Here is a 22,138-nt window from a genome sequence, read left to right on the forward strand (position 1 = left end):
TTACTCCTTGACTAATTGTATTAACGTGAGCATGAAATACAGTGAAATATCTTTTATCCTGCATATACTGTGCAAACATACAACAAAATATACCAAAGCATTACTAAGAATGCTGGCAATATAGTTTTCACCATAAAATAGAGAGCTTGCCTCCCTTCCCAAAATGATTATAGACGCCCAATCGTGTGGTCAAATATCATCATTTGTACATGAATTATGGATTTAAAAAAGGCAGGGCTGGCTGGAGGAGAATTTTAATCATCCTCCACATCATACGTTATTTTCAGAAACTAGCCCCGTGTCTCCTTTACGGCCAAAAAACAGGTCCTCTTCCCCTTTTAATGGGAAATATTTACATCTTGTATTTTAATAGCTCGTTCTGTAATAAATACTTAATATAAAAGCTCTTAAGTTGCCTTACATTTAGTCATCGCTTATAATTTTTTTTATGTTAGGATGTGATTCCATGTCCTGTTTAGAAATATGTGAAATTTGCACTAAGCGTTATTAGAAGTCGAATCAAAATCATAATATTGGCCAGAAAAAGAAAGAAATGAAAAACACGGTTACACAATCAGAATTCCGCCCGAAGTCGATTTTCTCAAACCGTTCAGTCGTAGCTGCAAAAGAACGTCGCTTGTTCAAAATGGATAGTTCATTCCTTAAAAACAGGCATTCGTTGTCATCAAAATGACAAGACCTGGGACAATTTATACGTTGCGAACAAGTTGGTCAAATGGATTTGTCGTGTTTTCATTATGACACTTTATTTTCTTGGTCTATTCCTACGGAAAAAAGGTCAGAACTCAGTGACTCTACTTAATAATTCCGCAAGACGGCACCATGCTTGACTTGTACAACCATTTTCAAAACTACACTGAAGTTACACATTAATATAGACCCGGAATACTTATATGTCACTTTTTGACTGCATATGCACTTTGCAACTCTTCAGAAAATACACTACAGTTTGCAACAAGCATAAGAAACACTAACAAATAGTTGTTAGAGCTGTGCACAAATCAACAACAATATAACAGGAAGATGCTCCAAGTATTGTAAATCTCACATTAGCACATTCAGGCAGTCGTTTTTGTGTCAAGGAAAGCTACATTTATTCACTTAAGGAATTGCATTTATTTCATTCATTCATCTTCCGACCAACTATGATTTTTCAATCTACCTTACCAATTTGTACATACAACACTACATCACTTGCAATTTTAACAAACGTTCGTTATACAGATTGAAAAGAAAACAGTTTAAAATGGGGAAAAAATGGTTGACTTTGAAATTTCAAACCTATACTGGGTTCTTGCCACTCTATTTAGGTCATTGCAAAAAAAGAAAAAACACAGTTTATTCTTTTAAAATGGAGGATAACGCATTACACTATCATTTATGAGTAGCAACACCAACTCAAACTAGTCATTATAGACATTGTATATCATTTCTGTAAATCCTTTTTTTTACAAATGCGTAAATTATTGACCGATTTAATTTACTTGTCCTATTAAAGCCAGAGAGCTTAATGTGAAAGTCAATATTCTGTGCAACATCGTGCTTACATTAGATATTATATTTTATTAATATGCTTAAGCACCCTCAGCATTCATAGCAGCCAATTCGTGACTCTTTCTGTGGTCTCTTCCCAATTGGGTTTTAAGGTTTTCCCTACCTGGTTAGACAGTTTAGATGACGGGTTGTTACTGAAGTGATTAAGTCAAAAAGGTGGGAAAAACTTGAATTCTGAAACCATTGTTTGTCTTTCAACTCTTTCCCCTAAAATTTCAGTCGTTGCCATGAGATTTCTCGTCAATATGCACACACTAGTAATATATATTTTTTTAATTTTTGCTAACAAGTGATAAATAATCCACTCTGCCTGAAGCTGGGGTAAAGCATGTTCAGTTTTTTGTAATTGTTTCTCAGTCAGTAAGCGACAGACAATTTGCATTCCAACACGAGGAGCCGCAACTTATCTCAGTTTCACGCAGTGTGTAAAAAACAGTGACGGGAACCAACTGGAATTATTTCACAAAGAGTCAAAATCATCTAAATGTGACCAAAAAAAATCTGTTATTCTTTTTTGTTCACTTTTATTTCAAGGACATGTTCATTTTTAACTATTTGAAAGTAGCCCCTGAGATGATAGTGTGACCTTAAACACACCGTTGGAACCTACCAACCATCACAGATGCCGGATTGAGAACTTTGCATCCATAACAGTCCGGGTGGTTGTTTTCCTCTTTGACCCGGAGGGCACGGTGTCCACAAGTTCAGAAAACAATTTGAAATGTGCACCCATCACACCACACCATACTTTGCCACCTTGCATTTTGCCCAGGGAAGCCGGCAGCGTTTGTGGGTGTTGTTGAGAAATGGAAAGTGTTTTTACTTGGGTATGTGCTATAGAACTTTATTTATTGACGTCGGTTATTCCTCAGCACGTTTGGTGATATCCTTAACACTTGGATGTGGGTTTTTGAATCAGTGCCACCTGGGGGATCGATCCAAGGTCACAGGCATTCGGTGTTAGTGTTTTTTCTTGCCAGCTACATGAAGTGATTTCTCTCAACCTTTTGGTGATAGGTTGAAGTGTAAATGATGAAATCCGTAAATTGTACGTTGAGGACCATTGTCCTTAAAGTCTTCAAGTATTTCAGTGATGCAACCGTGGGATGTTCCAGTGAGATGTTTGATGAGAGTTCCTCAATTTTCTGTTGGATTTGCCATTTGTACCAGCTGTTTTGCAATGTGTTGATATCATAGAATTCTAGGTTAAGGATTATTTGCAAAAAACAGTCAGTTTAGACACTTGCCAATTGTAGTGTATTAGGACATACACAATTGGTTGAACATGATTTGCAAATCAATGTTGTCTCATAACTATTTTTTATTTATGTTTAACACAATTTCCCAACTTCATTGGAATTGTGGTTATGTTCTAGCGCCTTCAACGAGTTCAATGAACGACTTATGAGAGGTTTAATTTCTGGGAGGAAAAAAAACAACCTGGTAAACGTGTAACTACAGTGAGATGGTGTGATTTATAAGTTGTCTTTTGGTTATCTTGACATGCGTGGTGAAGAACAGAAGAGAAGTTTAAGTTAACCTGCCCTCTATTCCCTCTTCCCCCAGATCTGCTAACTTGGATGGTCACAAGCTAAAGCCTAGGTAGCTGCAGGATGAAAACATGGCCGCACCCCTTCTCGCAACACCAGGACCTGGCAGCTTTAAGAGGTTTAATGTGGAATCTTTGGCGGCCCTCGAGCTGCGCGTCAACAAGCAGAAGAGCGAGAAGCCGCCCAAGCAGGACAGCAGTTATCGTGATGACGACGATGAGAACAAACCCAAGCCCAACAGCGACCTGGAGGCTGGCAAGAGTCTGCCCTACATCTATGGGGACATCCCTAAGGGAATGGTGGCGGTACCACTGGATGATTTGGACCCGTACTACCTGAACTCTCAGAAAGTGAGTTGAATTGTCATCTTTCCAGTTTTTATTGTCGCCTTGGCCTCAAGGGCCATGATCCTTTTTTAAAATTGTTTTCATGCAACCTATGAAAATAATGTTTTTCACAGTGATTGTGTCAAACATATCACTTGGGCGCTTTTAGGATGGTTTACACAGAAACAAAAGGGTAGACAGAACATGACACGTGTGATAAGAGGACAGATGCAAAATTACCCTCAAGTCAAACAAAGCTTGTAAAAAAAGAACCTAAACCAGCTGCATGTCCCTCCCCCATTGTTATCCTTTTGTATTGTCTTTGTCACGTGCACCTTGCATTGATGTCACGCTATTGACTTGTGGACGTGTCTGGCTGTCACCCATTGCGATTATATCAGGGCAAGTCATAGCGATGAAATGAGGCTTGACTTGGTGTTTTCCCTTTTACAAAGTCTCTTTTTTAGTTGTGCTTAATTATGTTTCCAAAATTATGAAAAAAAGGGACGTTTCTACCTGGCAAAATCATTATTCGACTGTTTACTCCAACAAAGAACCTCTTCAACCACAATTAAGCCAAATGATGGGTAAAGATCATTGCGATAAAGCAAAAAGCTAGTGGTCAAGTTTTTTTTCTTTTTAATTACTAGTAATCAAGTTCCATTAGTACAGTCAATATATTCATGTTGAGGGATTTGAAAGAAGAACCGTAAGATTTTGAAAACGTATTTTTCATTCCAAAGTGGAAATAAGCACTTCAGTCAAACTTGCACAATGTAAAATTGATTTATTGAGAGTTTAACTTCCGCCGTATTCAGGGTTGTTCTCCCTGGAATCAATACTTTTTTTTGCCGCTGATTCCCAAGAGGAACAAAATACGCAACGTGGGAGCTTAATATACTGTTTATTAATCTAATTTCACACAAAAAATATATTGGTCTCCCATCATGGTTATCTCTTATTTCTCAAACAATAGCCTCTGATGGCAATATTGCAAAACTTTAAAGCCTTGAAACATGGCCACGCCTACTCAGGATTAGTCACACCAAAGGAGCCTTTACGAGCGTCTTTCTCCTCATATTTCGTGGCGTGGCGAGTTATGTAAGGCTCAAGCAGGAAGGACAATGATAGCAGGCTAAGCTAGCCGCTCTTTCTTTGTTCTTCATTATCTGGGCCTGCCTCAACCATTCTAATCACGAGCCTGGATCGCGTCTGCCTTGCCGGCGCTGCTTTGACGTCAGATCAGGTCATGAGGTTTTTTTCCCCCAGCAGGCTGACAGAATAAGGATGGTGCAGCCATAGCGAGTCAATTTACGGGCAGATTAAATGGCGGACGTGAAACTTTCTATCCGTCCTAATGCAGCAGTTAAAATCCCCGAAACGGGAATCAAAGAAGCCTTGCTTTTTTTTCTTAAATAGACAAATCAGAATGAAGTCGCTACTGAATGCGCGAATCCGATTGATTGGATGATGTTGAGGTGATTGGCCATCAGTCAAATAACACAATTACTATTAGCAGAGTTAAACGAGGAGTTGAATTTTTAAAGCAATGGATTGAATAAACTTGCCAAATTCCTCTCTTACCAACTCATTCTAAATTTCACTTGTTCAAATAAAATTTGTTCTCATGGCATCCATTAATAGTCATGAAAAAAGTATTATTTATTTTAAAATATCTGCCAATAATAAGCGAAGTACATGTAAAAAAGGCAGATTTTTTTATGTTGATTTTAACAAAATAAAAACAAAACAACTATTCAAAGCTACGTGGTTCTGGGTAAAAGAAAGAGAAGGAATAAGCCCCTAGACCGGTGGTTCTTAACCTGGTTGGAGCTACCGAATCCCATCAGTTTCATATGCGCGCGCATTCACCGAACCCTACTTTAGTGTAAAATAAAATGTGATTTTTTTTTTGCAAATTCACGATATATAAATCCCTCGCAGCATTGATTGGCCAAGCAATGTCACGTGATCATCTGCAGCCAGTGATGGTCAAGCGGGGCATGTTATCGTGTATAGACATGATGAGTCGATGTGTCGATTGACCTCCACGGTAGAGGCTCCACCGAATCCCTGAGACTGACTCATCGAACCCAGGTTCGGAACCACTGCCCTAGTCCCAATAACTGGTTGGGCCACCTTGAGTAACAACTATAATAGTGTTTTATATATAATTGGCAAATAGTATTTCACATTTGTGTGGAAGGATTTTGGCTCACTCCTCATTGCCGAAATGTTTTTATTAATATTTTTTTTGTATAAACGGCATTTTAAGGTTATACCACAGCAATTCAATTCCAGTCCAGATTTTTTACTAACCCTCTCAAAACCGAATTTTATTTATTTTCAGCCCAATACAGTGGTACCTCGACATACGATCGTAATCCGTTCCGAGACTAAGATCGTATGTCGAGCTTTTCGTAACTCGAGTGAACGTTTCCCATTGAAATGAATTGAAAACAAATTAATTCGTTCCAAGGATTATGGTTGCAAGTATTTCCATCAGAAACTATGGCTACGTTCAAATCGCAGCTTCAAGTGACCCAATTGAGATCTTTGTGCCTTAAACAGATTCGAGTCAGTCATTCATCGTGGTCTGAACGGGTCCGATCAAAAAGGAACTGATTTCTTCTAATAGGATGACGGCCATTGTTAAAATTAGGCTGCAAGGCTAAGCCACTGTAGTATGTGTTTTACGTTTGATATGGGTTGGATATTTTGGATTGTGACTGTGGTCGGAACTCATCGTTGAATTCATGTGCAGTTTTATTGCCCCGCAAAAGGTGAAATTGTTGGTGGACTAAGTAGTATTTGAAAGCTTGTTAGCTATCATCTCTTTGACTAACCCCACTTGTGAAAACATACAAACAGCTTTAAAAGTAAATCCTAAGGAGGCAATAGGCACCAATCAGCAAAGCGGTCAGGAATGATAACATGTCACTTTTACAATGCATGCGGCTACACAAAAAGATCACATTTTGGGGTAATTTTACATTAAAATCTGCAGTCGGAATATTGTTCACCTCTAATGCAGGTTAGAGTTTAAGTAAGGTCAAATAAGATGATTAGGTCCAAAATTCTACTCTTAATTTGATTTTATTAAATTGGGTTTTGCTATTAGGGACGATTATTACCACGCTAAATTTTGTCTCCCTTTATAACGGTATTTGCAACACGGGTTGACAAACTAGTCTTTAGGTTTTTCTGAGCGTGGCGCAAACATTTCTTCCTTTTAATATTGGTCGGAGTGTCCGAAAGGCAGCTTTTCGCTTGATGAGGACGAGTGAGGAGGTCTCGTGAAATATTTCACCTCTTGCCAATGATGCAGTCATGCTTAATGGCGGCTGCCTCTTCTTCACTGCTCCCATCCCCCTTCCTCGCCTCTCCTCATTTCTGGCTGGCTGCCGTTGCTGTGCTTCTCCTTGGCCTGTTGCCGCCGCCACCGTTGCCATCCGCCCGTCTGCCTGCCCGCTTCACTCACTCGCCCTGTTATGAAATTTTCAGCAGCTTTGCAGCACTTTAGTCATGGGCTACAGAGTGGGGGGGAGACTTGATACATGCATGTCATGTGTGTGTATGTGTGTGTGTGTGTGTGTGCACTGCAAATGTGCTCAACATGTGTGTTTTGTATTAAACAACAAATGCCATGAGAAGAGCAAGTGACACACTTCAATTGTGGGGTGGATTCTAATATATGAGACAGCATTTAGGTATGATTAGCCCTTTCAGGCTGCTTTTAATTTTTTGGGCGCCCATGCTGCTATGTTGTCTTCCGTTATCTTCATGACAATTGAGCATATCTCCACCAATGAAATGAGGAGGATTTCATTTTCTCATACTTATGTATAGTGATACCGTGAGGTACGAGCTTAATGCGTTCCGGGACTGAGCTCGTATGTCGATTTACTCGTATCTCAAATCAACGTTTGCCATAGAAATGAACTAAAAACAAATTAATTCGTTCCAACCCTCTGAAAAAACACTAAAAAAATAGGATATTGTAACGGAAAAACATTTTTATTTGTTCTAATTCCCCATCTATTAACAGAGTAACAAATAACTAGTGGTTATAATGTTTAATAGTATACTAAAATTAGACGTGGAGGGGAGAGAGAGACTTTTTGCACGGCAATGCGCTCGTAACAGAACATAAACAAATTGAAATGAACTTGGATTACGATACAGACACACTCACTCTAACGCAGGGGTCGGGAACCTTTTTGAAAGAGAGAGCCATAAACAATTACTATTTTCAAATGTTATTCCCTGAGGGCCATACTCACAATTTAAAAGTCAAAATACATGAAAATGTGCAATTTTTTTAGTCATTTTACCACTTTTAAAGTACAAAAAGTCCTTGAATTCTTTTGACAACATCGTTACGCTGTTGCTAATCAATGGATATCAATGAGTATCAATGAGAGAATAGATGCAGAAGACTCTAATGAAAAAAAGAGTCAATGCCACAGTGCCGATGTGTCGTTCCTATTGGTGCATTTGGGACTCGGCTATCTCACCACCGGTTTCCATATTTTAGCTCAGAGCCATATGCAATAATCAAAAGAGCCACATGTGGCTCCCGAGCCATAGGTTCCCTACCCCTGCTCTAACGTTACACTAAACTTCATTCTAATTTTGTTTTACATTTTTATACCTTTCTTCTCCCGGGTTGGCTCTATTTGCCCCGCCTCCGGCCTGACTTTCAGATGCAACCTATCGAGGGTTGTTTGCTTTTATCTTCCCTTCAAAATCTTCCAAAAATGATGCACACAAAAGTCCTCGCAATAGGATATCGCACGACCACTTTCCAACGGGAAGTAGTATACTCCTCTCGTATTGGGGAGCAAGCTCCGCCACGCATACACCATTCTGCACTGACTAACGATGAAAAAAAAAACACTGAAAAAATGCAACGCTCCGCCCAGTGCTCGTAGAGAAATTTACACAAGGGAGTTGCGGGGAGAAAGACAGCAGCCTCTCGCGTCGGCTGTATGCTCGAATATGAAAATGTGTCTCGTATTTCAAGGTAAATATTTGCTCGAAATTTTACTCGGATCTCAAATTGCTCGTATGTTGGGGCACTCGTATGTCAAGGTATTACTGTATGTGAGTGTTTTGCCAGCTTATTGGTTACAAAGCAGGAGAGGCAGGGAATATGTTTCTCGACATATTTTTAAAAAGCACCCTATTCGTTCATTGTACAAATTAGACACTACTTTCGAGTTTCATGATAATACGGGGCAAATTCCGGCCCATCTAAGCTCAATACACACAGTATTTTTCCTGATTATGGGATGATTATGTTTTTTGAAGACGGTTGCCAACCCTAGCTACTGCTCAAAGGTTTTGAGCAAATTTACAGTCTACCAAAAACTTTCTTAGCTGTTTTTCAAGAGTACACTGCCAGTGAGGGGTATGATAAATATAAATTTACCCTATCTAACTGAGTTTGTCATCTAAGTGTCTTTGATGATGTGAGGTGAAGCAAAAAGTTAATCAAGTAGCAAACAATCTCTACATAGAGAATGAGGTCTTATGTCAGAAATGTGGTCTGTTTTATTAAAATATTTGTATAAATCAGTCATTTGCAAAATAGTGTGCATTTTAAATGGTTTTAAATGGTCCCTGTTCTCTGAGGACTCTGAGGTCAACTCAACAAACATGCAGCTATTTTCTCTCCTGACAATTGATGGTGTTAAAGATCAGCAATATACTGGAAGCATAGCGACCTATTTCTTGGAAATGGAAACCAATATAGAGCTGCAATCAGTGTGCATGTATTTTAGTATCGATCGAACGATCTTTGCAAAGCTTTCATAGTGAAATTGGAATGGATGACTCTCGCTTTCAATTGCAGTCAATGAGTTAATAATTCAAAATAAGTACATTTTAAAAGCCCAATTTTTTTTTTTAGTTTTTTTTTTTTACCCGATTCCAATCCCCTGAAAATGATGCGATGGGGTCTGATTTCTGACTGTGAGCGGACGATTCGCCGAAAGACGTTTGGCCGACGGACAGTTCGTCGAACGGACGTTTGGCCGACCGGACAGTTGGCCGAACAGACGTTTCGCCGTTGCGAGATTTGCGCGCTCGCCCCGCCCCCGGATTGTGTGTGTACATGTTTTTCAACCTCGGCCCGTGGGCCATATACGGCCCGTTACAGATAACATTCATTTAGGAATAACAAGGGCATTTATTCACGGCCAAACACACGCAGAACAGTACGTGACAGAAGAAATAGTAGAAAATAGTAGTAGTGAAGAAAGTAGTAGTAAACAGTAAGTACTGTAATGAAATTGTAAAGTCAGTGTAATTGTCCGAGTACCATTTCTGACCCCTTTTTTTGCATTATGTATTAGTGCACTAGTTAGGAACCATTTCTAGCTATCTCATGCCGTAAAAGTCAAAGACTTAGCAACCAAGTTCACGTGATCACAATGTGACCCTTCCATATTCTACCTTGAGACGTTGATGCTGCTTTTAGCTTTGTGGATCCCTGCCTGATTTTGACTGCGAGTGCACAGATGACGAGTCATGTGACACATACACACACTTTGCTGAGGGCTTAATGTAGCGAGGGAGACCGCGTTAAAACATTCTTGGTCATATCACTTGTGCAAATGCAGTGTCTCATTAAAGTTTGATGCCCTACGCCATGTTTTATTTAAACAATTATGAGGTTATCCACCTGAGGTGGTTCGCCAACTTTGGTTTTTTCAAAAAGCCAGTGCAGGCAGCAAAACAGGACACAACCACACACACACACACACACACACACAATCATTTTGTGTATTAAATAGGAAAGGAACAACGCTATGATCAATCACGACGGCTGCATATACTAATAATAGAAACATCCTGCTAGCCGTTTGTCTTTGTTCCAATGTGTTTTACTGTCACAAAATGGCAGAAAACTGCACATTTTTGCAATTGCTCATGTTTTATGTATTTCTATTGCCGTGTATACCGAAAGAATAGTACATTTGCCATACATATCAGGGCATATTAGTGTCAACATTAACACATCAACACGTTTGTGCATGCTATGGATGTTCTAAAATGAAAATGTATGGCCAAAACTGAAAATGAGGAAACCATATCCTCTCCATACTACTCACCTGCTGGCCAAAACAACGTCTGGTGCAAATGTTTAAAAAAGCAATGAGGTGGTCTGAATTTACATTTTTATTTTCCCAATAATTATATATTATATTATATTTATATTATTACTGAAGCCGTCCAGATCAGGAAAAAATCAATAAACAAACTTTCTGTCACACTTTAGACAAAAATGTTCATCCACCGAATTTTGATTGTATCAATAGTAATAATACATTTACTATGTATTTGTATGAACATTTAAGCATTAGAGAAAATACATTCGATAAACAACTCAAATTGACTTAACAGAATTGAATATATAGGAAAAAATAGAAACATAATTACAAAGAAAGTTACATAGTTGCCTTTTATTTTTAGAATTTGTTCAAATTTTCCAGACACAGGCTAATCTTTTTTTTATCTTGTCTACATGTGGAGGAAACATGATAACAAATTGTGATGCAAAATTTCCTAAATGATCTTTCATGTGTAATCTGATTGATGAGAAAATCAAAAAGATTTCTGGCGTTTAGAGGTGGACGATATAGACTCAGAAAGATATGATATTTTTGAGCAAAATGGGAATAGTAATGCTAAAAATATATATGGAATTCATCACACAAAAAGTTCCTTAGCAAACCAACTGTGCTGTGCTGTTTACTAATACATATTTTCCCCTCTTTTCTTCTCTTCACAGACATTTATAGTGCTAAATAGGGGGAAGACAATCTTCCGTTTCAGTGCCACACCTGCCTTGTACTTCATAAGTCCTTTTAATCCGGTTAGGCAATTAGCTATTAAAATTTTGATACATTCATATCCTTTTCAAGGCTGTCTTAAAGGCAATAATTGCTTGCTTGTCTATATCAATCATGGTGATGTGTCTAGACCGAATAACATACGGTTTTAAGGTATAAATAGGAGTAATGTTGCTATTTTCAGGCTGACCTTTGTTCGTGGATCTTGTATTTGTACCATGTTAAGGTTAAGAGTGTGTGTGCTATATTTAGGATGGGAATTAGTAAGAATGTAGCTATTATGATTCCATTATCTTATCGTTTATCTTTTCAGATCTCATTAGGTAAGGGAATGAAATAACTAAAATGATAGATAATTTTAGTGCTGTAATCATCTTCATGTATATATACTACACACGTCCTCAAAAAATGCCTTGTTAAAAGTTGTCTTATAACATTTGTTATTCAGTTCAATTTATAATCGATAATTTGAATCAACAGCATCTTAATAGAAAGTAATTTTTTCATGATGAGGTTTTATAAGATGTGTACTGTTTGTCCTTGCCTTCTTCAATTGCAGTTTTTTTCCTCCTTAACCTACCCTTCACTCTTTTCAGCATGATCATTATGTGTACTATTTTGACCAACTGTATATTCATGACGTTTAGTGATCCTCCCGAGTGGTCAAAACAAGTCGAGTAAGTAATGCTTTCATTTTTCTCTCTTAATAAGATAATGCTTGTGCCGTGCGCCTTAGGTCAAATGCTACTTTGCATGTGCATGTGTTCATCTTAGCTAGATTGTTGTTATTTGATTATGCGTCGTGCTCGTTGTAAAACGACCCCGTCGATGCCCTCGTCTCTTTCAGGTACACCTTCACAGGAATTTATACATTTGAGTCGCTTGTCAAAATCACGGCACGAGGGTTCTGCATAGATGGCTTTACATTCCTCCGAGACCCGTGGAACTGGCTGGACTTTATGGTCATCTCCATGGCGTAAGTATTTCCCTTCTCTGTTACCACTTGCAAGGAGTTCTTTTAAAAGAACATGATGCAATTGGCGCTTTTTAATTTTTGGCGCCCATGAATAGTATAGTGCTACTTTTAAGTCTGATCGCAAAAGGCTTTCAATATAAAAAAGTGATTTGACCATTTTTAACCTGTATTTTTCTCCATTGAGAGCGTTTATCATAATTCATACCTAATTTTAAACGGCCATGATCCAAACTTTTAGTCACAGTAGACAGGTAGTGTTTTAATGAGTCAAATTTATTACAGAAGCTCCCATACAAATATATTTGCTGATATTAACCGAGGCTTATTGCTAGCAAAGCAATACAGGAAGTAGAACTCAAATTGAATTTTCCTAAAATGCCACTTTAAGGAGGGAGTTTGGAATGTTAAAATTACTTGCAAAATTAGAATGTTGACTAATTACAGCTCACCTCGAATTTGAACAATTCCATGCTTACTGGGAACGACAAGGCAAGTCTTAATGACATTGCTATTATGAACATGGGTAGGCTTGATAGTTGCATAGAAAGCATTTTCCACATTTAGATTAAAAAAATAGTATCCCTAGCAATACAAAGCTGGCATGAATTCAGTTTTTTTACCTAGGTCTACAATGTCTTCTGTGTCTGTCTTGCTACTGCAACCAAGGAAATTTCCCGAATACGGGATGAAATAAAGTTCTAATCTAGTCTAATGAATACAAACTGATGTTAGCCACAGCTGCTAAATTGGTACATATTTAAATTTGAACTTTACTATATCAATAAATGTTAAGGTGTTTATTTTAAGAACATTCAGTACTACGAACTTGAAAGTAGTAAATGTTTTCTGTGTATCGAAAGGTGCTGTGTGCAAAATTATGACATGCTGCTTACAGTGTGATATGAAAAGATTTGGACAACCCTGGCAATTTTTATTATCAGAATTAAAACTAGGTTTAGCTACCGTTGTCTTTTTATTGATTTCAATACTTGGAACTAATTAGCAATAGATAATCGGTTAGACAATGGAATAATAAAAAAACAAGGTGTTAATTTGGCAAAAGGAACATCTACCAATACAGTTTCTTTTTTTCTGTTTAGGGTGCCCACATTTTTGCTTCCGTGTAATATTGTGTTGTAGTATATTACACATCTTCTGTTTGTCCATTAAACCATAGTTTCACCCAGAAATTTGACTTTGTCAATCAGTTTTTTGGGTATATCAAAATCAAGTTGCTGATCTAAACACCCAATTATTTAACTATGAAAATAATGGAAATTGTCAGGGGCCCCAAACTTTTTATACCACTTAATTACTAGCAACGTGGTTGGCCATTTGTGTCAGTCACTTTACTTTTACTTTACACTTTGCTTTTGAGTAATTTTAATAACGCACCTGTTTCAGGAATGGGAAAAGTACCCTTAGAGAGGCTGACACACTAATGACGCAGCCGCCAGGCTGTCCCAGTTCATTTTTAATTAAAAAAAAAAAAGATATTAATATTGAAACATACCTTGACTTTCACGTTTAAGACGTCTGTGAGGAAGCCTGTCCAAGATGGCGGTGAGCCGAAATGCCTGTTTTGACATAGAGTTTCTATACTATCTATACATAGTGTCACAATTCAGGGGCAGCACCGTGTGTAAATTCTATTTAAAGAGAGTTACATCACAGCATTGTGCCAAGTGCTGTCCCAATTCATTAAAACCAGAAGGACGCTCCACTCACACACTTCTCGTCAGCCATTTTGCGACGATTTGGAAGTGTACTCCTCGCTGCACTTCTCCCTCACTTCTTGCAAGTAATCATTTCAAACGGCGACGTAAAAAAGTATTCCAATTTCAGACACATTTTCACTGTAGGGTTTTCACTTATTTGAACATCGGCGCCATATCGAACAAAACAAAACCTGTGTTTAATTCAAATGTGTGACTTTTAATGTTGAGGAATGTGTATACTAGATGCAATAAGAACTTTAGTTTCAAATGTTCGAGGTGAAAGTTTAAAGGAATTCTTACTGACCATTAGTTTTTAAGTAATAAAACAATGTAAGGGAGCGGCGGTGAAGCCTCGAAGGAATATGTTGAAGATTAAACAGTACCATTTGGTAACTGAGGCTTCCATCCACAGCATAGTGCAGTGTCCTTTCTTCAAGGCGTAATGAGTGTGCTTCACATAAATTTAGACGCAGCTGACTAGCATTGCAGATATCAATTTCAATAGCCAATCAGAATGATGCTATGTACTGTCACATAGACACGAAATTAGCTTCTTTACCCCCTGCTGTATCTTCATTCAATTTAATTTTAAATTCTCTTTTTTTCCTCTGTAAGAACCCTTTTAAAATGTAATTGACCATATTAATTTCCGAGAAAATGAACTGAAGCAAAAATAAATGGACTGATTTTAAGTAATACGCCATAAAATACACGGGAAAAAAAACGTATTTACTTTAACGAGTACCTAAGACTAATCCGTTAGTGATCTTTTTCACTAAAGTTGTCGGGGCGATGTTCACTTTATCTCCGTCTTCTGCATCTATTGGGATAAAGCCTCGAAAGGCACTTTTATGTGTGTCCCCGTTCAAGAACTGGGAAACAAACAGTGCTCCGGGGTGGAAATATTTATTAGAAATTGCCAGGGTAGGGGAAGTCAATTGGAGTGTTGAGGTCTTGTGGATTGTGCATTTTGTACTTCTGTTGGACAGGGACACCTTATGCAAGCTGTTGTACGTCTTTATTTGTTGCGGAACGACAATTGAAACTTAAAACACTCGCATTGCAAATTATCGCTGTCCATTAAAATGAATGAAAATAGCACAAATCTGTTCCAGTGACTCAAAAACACTCACCCAAAATGGATGGTGAGTCACAGAAGACCTTCTTTAACACCTCCTGGGTTTCCACAGAGGATAAAGCTTTGCACGCATGTGTCGCTCACAACTAGTTCTGTGGCGTTTGGCTTTATGTTTTTAGCATCAAGCGAGTATTTTGCTTGATGTTTTATTTTTAACGTAGGTTTGTTTGAATAATTGCTTATTTCCAAACTACTGCTTTTTGTGAAGTTTGCTGCCAGCATAGTTCGCGGTCACAACTTGTACAGTGGTACCTCGAGATATGAGCTTAATTCGTTCCGGGACTGAGCTTGTATGTCGATCTTCTCGTAACTCGAGCGAACGTTTTCCATTGAAATGAACTAAAAACAAATTAATTTGTTCCAACCCTCTGAAAAAACACCAAAAACAGGTTGTTAGATTTGAAAAAAATGTTTTATTTCTTCTAATTCGCCATCTATTAAAAAAGTAACACATAACTAGTGGTTTAATAGTAATTTTTAACTAAAATTAGACGGATTAGAGGAGCGGAGGGTACACAGACGGCCATAGAAGCAGGCGGGGGGAGATAAATTATCCACAGCAACGCACTCGTAAACGAACAAACAAATTTAAATTAACTTGGATTAATATATACAGACACACTCAAACATACGTTTAATGTAACTTTAGACAAAACTGAATTCTGATTTTGTTTTACATTTTCTTCTGGCCGGGTTAGCTGTTTTGCCACGCCTCCACCCTCACGTGCGCTATCGATGGGCTGTTTGCTGTTGTATTCCCTTCAAAATATTCAGAAAATTATGCACTTAAATGTCCTCACATTAGGATAACGCACGACCACTTGCCAACGAGAAGTAGTCTTGAATGAGCGATTGCGGGACCTAACAGGCTAAGGAAGGAAAAGCAGGAAATGCAACAGCTCAGCCTACCCACGTATTGATTGTGGGTAATGAAGTTTTATTCTGAGAAAGGGTGCCATTGGCTATCGGTGTTGTGTGCACGAGTATACTTCATTACCCAGAAAGCCCTCTTTTTGCATGCGCGTTGTGCGTTTTCTGGTCCATGTGTAGGAGAAACTCGTGTGAAGAAACCGTTCAGTGCTCGTAGATATCTGTTATACACGAAAGAGATGCAGCAAAAAAAGACAGTGCGCTATAATGATAAACAGCCTCTAATGTCATGGCCACCTGGATTTTCTCGCATCTCGAAATTGTTCTCGTATCTAGAGCGAATTATTTGCTTGAAATTTTCCTCGTATCTCGAGCATCTCGTAGGTAGAGCTGCTCGTATGTAGAGGTACCACTGTACATGTTTTTTTTCGCCGGCAACTTGAACCGAGGGAATTCCTCAGAACACTCATGAATTGAGTCACCCGTAAGTAGAACTACTGTTGTGTTGCTATCAAGCCTATCACTTGTACACAAAATAACCAGCTGTTTTAACTGTGGTTTGATCCTGCAGGTATATAACAGAGTTTGTAAACCTAGGCAATGTCTCAGCTCTGCGCACGTTCAGGGTGTTGAGGGCATTGAAAACTATTTCTGTCATTCCAGGTAAGACAGGATTGGGCAGGGTGGTGGCTGGTGGGTTCACGGGCGGGGTCGGTGTTAGGTGTGTGTGTCCTCCTTTCTTTCTTTACCTTCCCACCCTTCTCCTCCTCCGTGGACAGGCTCTGTGAGTGGCGTCGTTCTTCCTCCTGGTGCGCTAGTGTTGTGCTCTTGCCGTGTTTGGTTTTGGTCATCGTGTGTGTTCTGTGTGTGATCCTTCCCCTGTTCCAGATATGTAACAGAGTTTGTGGACCTGGGCAATGTATCTGCGCTGAGAACGTTCAGAGTTCTCCGAGCATTGAAAACTATCTCTGTCATTCCAGGTGAGACTCCGTTTAAACACTAAGGCTGATTTCCCCCGCCCTTCCTTTTTTACTCACTATGATTACGATTATGATTTTTTTGAGCAGCAGCGATATAATTGGAGACGGACATTTTTTGTTGGTTCTTTTTATCCTCCAATATTATCAAAAATGGTACTAATACATTTTTGATAGGCTTTGCAGTCTCCCTTAGGGCCTTCCAGTGTGCCTGTACTCTTTTTCTGCCCCAGTAACGCTCTCATTTTAAAGCGGGTTTCCATAGCAGCTATGATAACTACAACCCCACCCATCCTAATAAATAAATTCTTTTTTTTTCCATCTAATAACATTGTTTTCATTTCCAACAATCCGTTAGTTTTAAGATTTCCACTGTCAATTAAATTGACAAGTAAATAAATAGAGAGCACTTGAAATAAAACACCCAGTAATGAACTAGAAAGAGGATCGCCGCCCCTTGTAGGCCTACAAAGTTTGAATGTATGAAGACTGCCAAGCCTAGTTTGTCAACATATCTCTTATGCTGCATGATGCTTCTCAGTCACTTGCTTTTCTAATCTTAACCTACCAAGAGCTTGGCTGACAAATGGCATTGACAGTTTGATTTCTCCTCCTTTTTGTTAGTTTTTTAATTTGATTATTAACCTCACCTCTCTCCATTGAGAACCTAGACCAAAAAGAAACCTGAAAAAATAACGGTGACATTAGTGATTGCCACTGAGCCATATTTCTTATTTGGCAGGTTTTTACATCTTTTCTTGGATTCATACAATGGATCCTAAGGGGAAGAGACTATTTTGGGGGGCAACAATAAAGGAAATTATCATTGCACATCCAGTAGAGTAGTTGATGCCACAAAAACCCTCACTATCAGATCGTCACTAGAGAGTATTCACTCTATTTGTACGGTTTATATGCACTGAATGTGTGGACACACAGCAAAAAAAACAGAAGCTAGAAACCGTGTTGAACAAACCCTAAAGCGACAGCACACAAAAAAATTGAACAGGGTAGGAATAGATTGCAGGATGAGATAGAAATAATGAGACAGAGTTTAGAGTAGGGAATTTGATTCGGCAGAGCATTTGGTTTCGCTCTGACTACAGTGGGAGACGAGTTAAGACTGGTGAGTTGTTATAGTAAGGGAAACGAGGATTGGACCTCAAAAGCATTGAGTTACAATCTTTATACCAGGTGTGTCCAAACCGTGGCCCACGGCCAATAATGAAAATATAATTGAATATAGCCCACACAAGAAGCTTAAATCCAGTCTACAATGCACTTTTCATCTTTAACACTAGACGGAGCTAGTTGTATTTATCTAGCAAGGCTAAAAAGATCTGCAATAGTTTCAGAAGTAACCTAGCCCAGCTCCAAACTTTCACTCGAAGTACTAATTCACATTTTTTTAGCCAGATTCTATATTTCTCCTCCAAACTTTCACTCAAAGTACTAATTCTCATTTTTTAGTCAGATTTCTATATTTCTCCTCCCTCTTCTACAAGCGGGAGTTAGCGCACCAGCTATTAAAACCCTCCAAAAGGAAATACTCATTTCATTTGACGAGTAAGAGCATTTCATCTAATGGAAAAACAAGCTTTTGTTTCATCCCAAGATTATTCAAAGCCTAACCAAAGTCTGTCAGAAAACATGCAATATGTATGAGGTGAATCTAGCGCTAAGGCATGAAAAGGGGGTCAGCCTGCTTCCATATTTGACTCCTTCCTGCTGGGCCGGTTGTGAACGCTGCCTCCAGAGGATGCCAAGGTAATGTGACTTGTTCGTCAGTGTGGATGAGACAGATTACAGGGTGGCATTCTGTTGACATCATAACACCCCACACCAGGCAGTTAAAAGGGAGCAGCCACACACCATGGCGCTGGCATTGAATTGCTACCTACTCAGCCTTGGAGTTTAAATGACCTGCATGCGGTTTCTGCCCCTAAAACTCCCCACCCAAGCCAACCCTGCTTGTGCCTCCTTCTCATGGCCGCTAGTTGTGCCGCCGTGCTTTCCTCTCACTTTTCTGCAGTCTTCCCCCTCTCTTTCACACCACGCGTGATTGGCAATGAAATTAAAATACCCCCATCTTTGTATTGATATTTTGAAAAGAGTGGGAAGGCTCTTTGATATTACTCGTTTGATATTGTTTTATCATTTTGGTTAAAGATGTACACAATGTATGGTACTCTAACAATGACGAAAATAATCAAATGATTGCTTTTTACAATGAGTCAGATCATCAATTTTTTAGAATGATTCGAGTCCCGACTTCATTCGATGGTGCTGAACTAATCGATACACCAATCCAATTGAATTGCAACACCCCTGTTAAAGATATGCATAATTCAGAGTATTTTTCATGTATGGTAATGATAATTATGCTGGAGGTGCATTCATCACTTAGTTGCCCAAGTTTATCTTGCTCCTCCAATAACACGAATTGGACGCTGTTCCTTGTATTTAAGTCTACAGCGCATAAGGTTTCTAGAGACAGCTTGTGGACTTTTTCATTAACATGCCATACAGATGGCTTAAGGTGTCGCCAGTGTTTTTCTTGCAAATTTCTTGCAAGCGTCGCTGCGATTCCTATCATTAGAAGTAGAGTCCAAATGTTCAATCTTGCAAAATGGGACTCTCCTGCTTCATCACTACGTTTGGGTGGCTCCTCCCCTTCAGGCCTGAAGACCATCGTGGGCGCCCTCATCCAGTCGGTCAAGAAGCTTTCCGATGTGATGATCCTGACCGTCTTCTGCCTCAGTGTCTTTGCACTAATCGGTCTGCAGCTCTTCATGGGCAACCTGCGGCAAAAGTGTGTGTTCTGGCCCATCAACATGACCGAGAACTACCAGGTCAACAGCAGCCAGGGCTTTGACTGGGACGAGTATATCACAAACAAGAGTAAGTGGGAGAGGCGGCCTAGTCTTGTGGGTGGGTGGCAGGCTCAAGGGATGAGTCAGCCGATACGCTGCCACAGGAAAACAGCATGGGATTTTTGGCACAGGCAGGACAAAAAGAATTGATAAGAAATGAGGCTGAATGAAATTGTAATGTGGCTGTTCTTGTTGTCATTTAGCAAATTTCTACTTTTTGCCTGGCCAGCTGGATGCCCTTCTTTGTGGGAACAGCTCAGACTCAGGGTGAGTATTTGCAATTGCTTTTGCAAACACAGTGGTACCTTCAATGGCCCAAACTTTCAATGACGTGGACGCTGAGTAAGCTTCAAGCTTTGCTCCCTACAGTCGTTGCCCAGAGGGATACACCTGCATGAAAGCTGGAAGGAATCCTAACTACGGTTACACCAGCTTCGACAGCTTCGGATGGGCCTTTCTTGCTCTCTTCCGACTCATGACACAGGACTTCTGGGAAAACCTTTACATGCTGGTAACTTCGACCCACTATTACAGATGCTCTTCCACACGGGGTTGTTGGGTGGTCGGTGATATTCCAATATAATCACATGGCTTATTATGGGTTCCATACTGCACATCAATGGCACTAGTTTCACACTTAACCCGCCCTTTCATACCCTAATCTGGCATGTCTTCTCTTTTTCTCACCCTATTGGTTAGTTGGGCTATCCATGCCTCTAAAAGTGAGCCCTTGTCAAATGAAGTCAGTCAGTAATGCTACATATATCTAGGTAGCACATACCTTCAGTAATGTTTCTATATCACTATTCCCCAAGTTCATATCTCCTGTCTCTTCCAGCTGCATTTTCTTAATGACACTGCAGTATTAAAAAAACCCCACACGGGAGTCAACTTAATTCTCAGATACATTAAAGCAGTTCCAGCAACTAAGCTGTTGAACAGAATTGGTTGAAAAAATGTACCAAAATGCGCAAAATGGAAGGTTACTCCACTAAGTGTGTACCTGGCAATTAGGATTGTAACCAAGCGGGACGAGTAATGGGACAGAAGCCCTTTGTTCCTATGCAGGCAAAACGCAACAGGATACGACAGCACACCCAGTTTTGACAATACCACATCACCACTTACTCAACTTCCCATGTCAATGTAATAACTTAATGCATGCAGCAAGTGATGTCGGAGTCCATGGCCTTGTAAAAACAACGCTATCCGTGAATAGCACTGAATCTGAATTGTTCCCCATCAATGTATGTCTCATTAGACGCTGAGGGCGGCAGGAAAGACCTACATGATCTTCTTTGTGTTGGTGATCTTTGTGGGTTCCTTCTACCTGGTCAATCTGATCCTCGCTGTGGTCGCCATGGCATATGAGGAGCAGAACCAGGCCACCATGGAAGAGGCCACACGGAAAGAGGAGGAGTTTAAGGCCATGCTGGAGCAGCTCAAGAGAAATCAGGAAGCTGCTGCCATGGCGACTTCGGCCGGGACAGTATCGGAGGATGCGGTCGAGGATGATGGAGGAGGGCGGTTGTCGTGCAGCTCTTCTGAGATGTCCAAGCTCAGCTCCAAAAGTGCCAAAGAGCGGCGCAACCGCAAGAAGAAGTGGCGGCAGAAAGAGCAAGAGAAGGAGAAAGGTGACAGCGAGAAATTTGTCAAGTCCGAGTCGGACGACGGCAGCAAAAGGAGCCGCTTCCGCTTTCCCGATAACCGCCTGGGACGAAAATCTTCCATTATGAACCAGGTGAGGGGCAAACCTTTCACATCTTTCTACAGTGTGCTGTCAATCTGTTCTGTGGTAGAGGTGTCACTTCTATTTTGGTCAACGTTTGAAATATTTCTCCTTCCGTTGAGGTTATATTGTCGCGACTACTAAACCTGCTAAGGTGCCATTTTAGGCCAAATTTCAACATTTTTTCACGAAAAGAAGACGTTAATTTAGTCTAGTGCGTCTTATTTATGCAATTTTTCAGCTTGATGTCTTTTGGCGTAAAAAATCTCACAATACAATCATCTCCAACTGCAGAGCAACTTTTTTTAGGACAACAATTGTACTTTGATAACAAGTGTGCTGATGTCCTTTTAATTTGTTCTGCATAGTTTTCCCGCTTTACCACAATTGTTTCTTCACTTTAAAGATCGTGTAAAGATGAAAACTCTTTAGACTCTACTGATTAAATTAAAACAATATACGTCAACGTGATATTTTACCTAAAAGTTTGCAAGGTCACAACACCAGTTTTGTCCGCCACCTCTGAAATCATTCAGCTTTTATTCGA

At 39.5% G+C, this 22,138-nt stretch overlaps 1 protein-coding gene across 4 annotated transcripts in view; it reads left to right on the top strand.

Moving 5' to 3' along the window:
* scn8aa (sodium channel, voltage gated, type VIII, alpha subunit a) overlaps window positions 1-22,138 on the top strand; it is a 48,055-nt gene that overhangs the window by 2,063 nt on the left and 23,854 nt on the right. For 2 of the 4 annotated variants that reach the window (XM_077600562.1, XM_077600580.1), the window contains exons 2-10: window positions 3,142-3,475; window positions 11,250-11,367; window positions 11,897-11,987; window positions 12,158-12,286; window positions 16,584-16,675; window positions 19,669-19,890; window positions 20,066-20,129; window positions 20,232-20,373; window positions 21,124-21,603. In XM_077600562.1, coding sequence (XP_077456688.1) covers window positions 3,197-3,475; window positions 11,250-11,367; window positions 11,897-11,987; window positions 12,158-12,286; window positions 16,584-16,675; window positions 19,669-19,890; window positions 20,066-20,129; window positions 20,232-20,373; window positions 21,124-21,603 — 1,617 coding nt within the window. In that variant the 5' untranslated portion in view covers window positions 3,142-3,196. Of the gene's footprint in view, window positions 1-3,141; window positions 3,476-11,249; window positions 11,368-11,896; window positions 11,988-12,157; window positions 12,287-16,583; window positions 16,676-16,900; window positions 16,993-19,668; window positions 19,891-20,065; window positions 20,130-20,231; window positions 20,374-21,123; window positions 21,604-22,138 lie in introns of all 4 variants that reach the window. The other 2 variants (XM_077600553.1, XM_077600572.1) reach the window with 1 other exon arrangement.

Source organism: Stigmatopora argus, chromosome 1 (assembly GCF_051989625.1).
Source record: "Stigmatopora argus isolate UIUO_Sarg chromosome 1, RoL_Sarg_1.0, whole genome shotgun sequence".
Classification (NCBI taxonomy): Eukaryota; Metazoa; Chordata; class Actinopteri; order Syngnathiformes; family Syngnathidae; genus Stigmatopora; species Stigmatopora argus.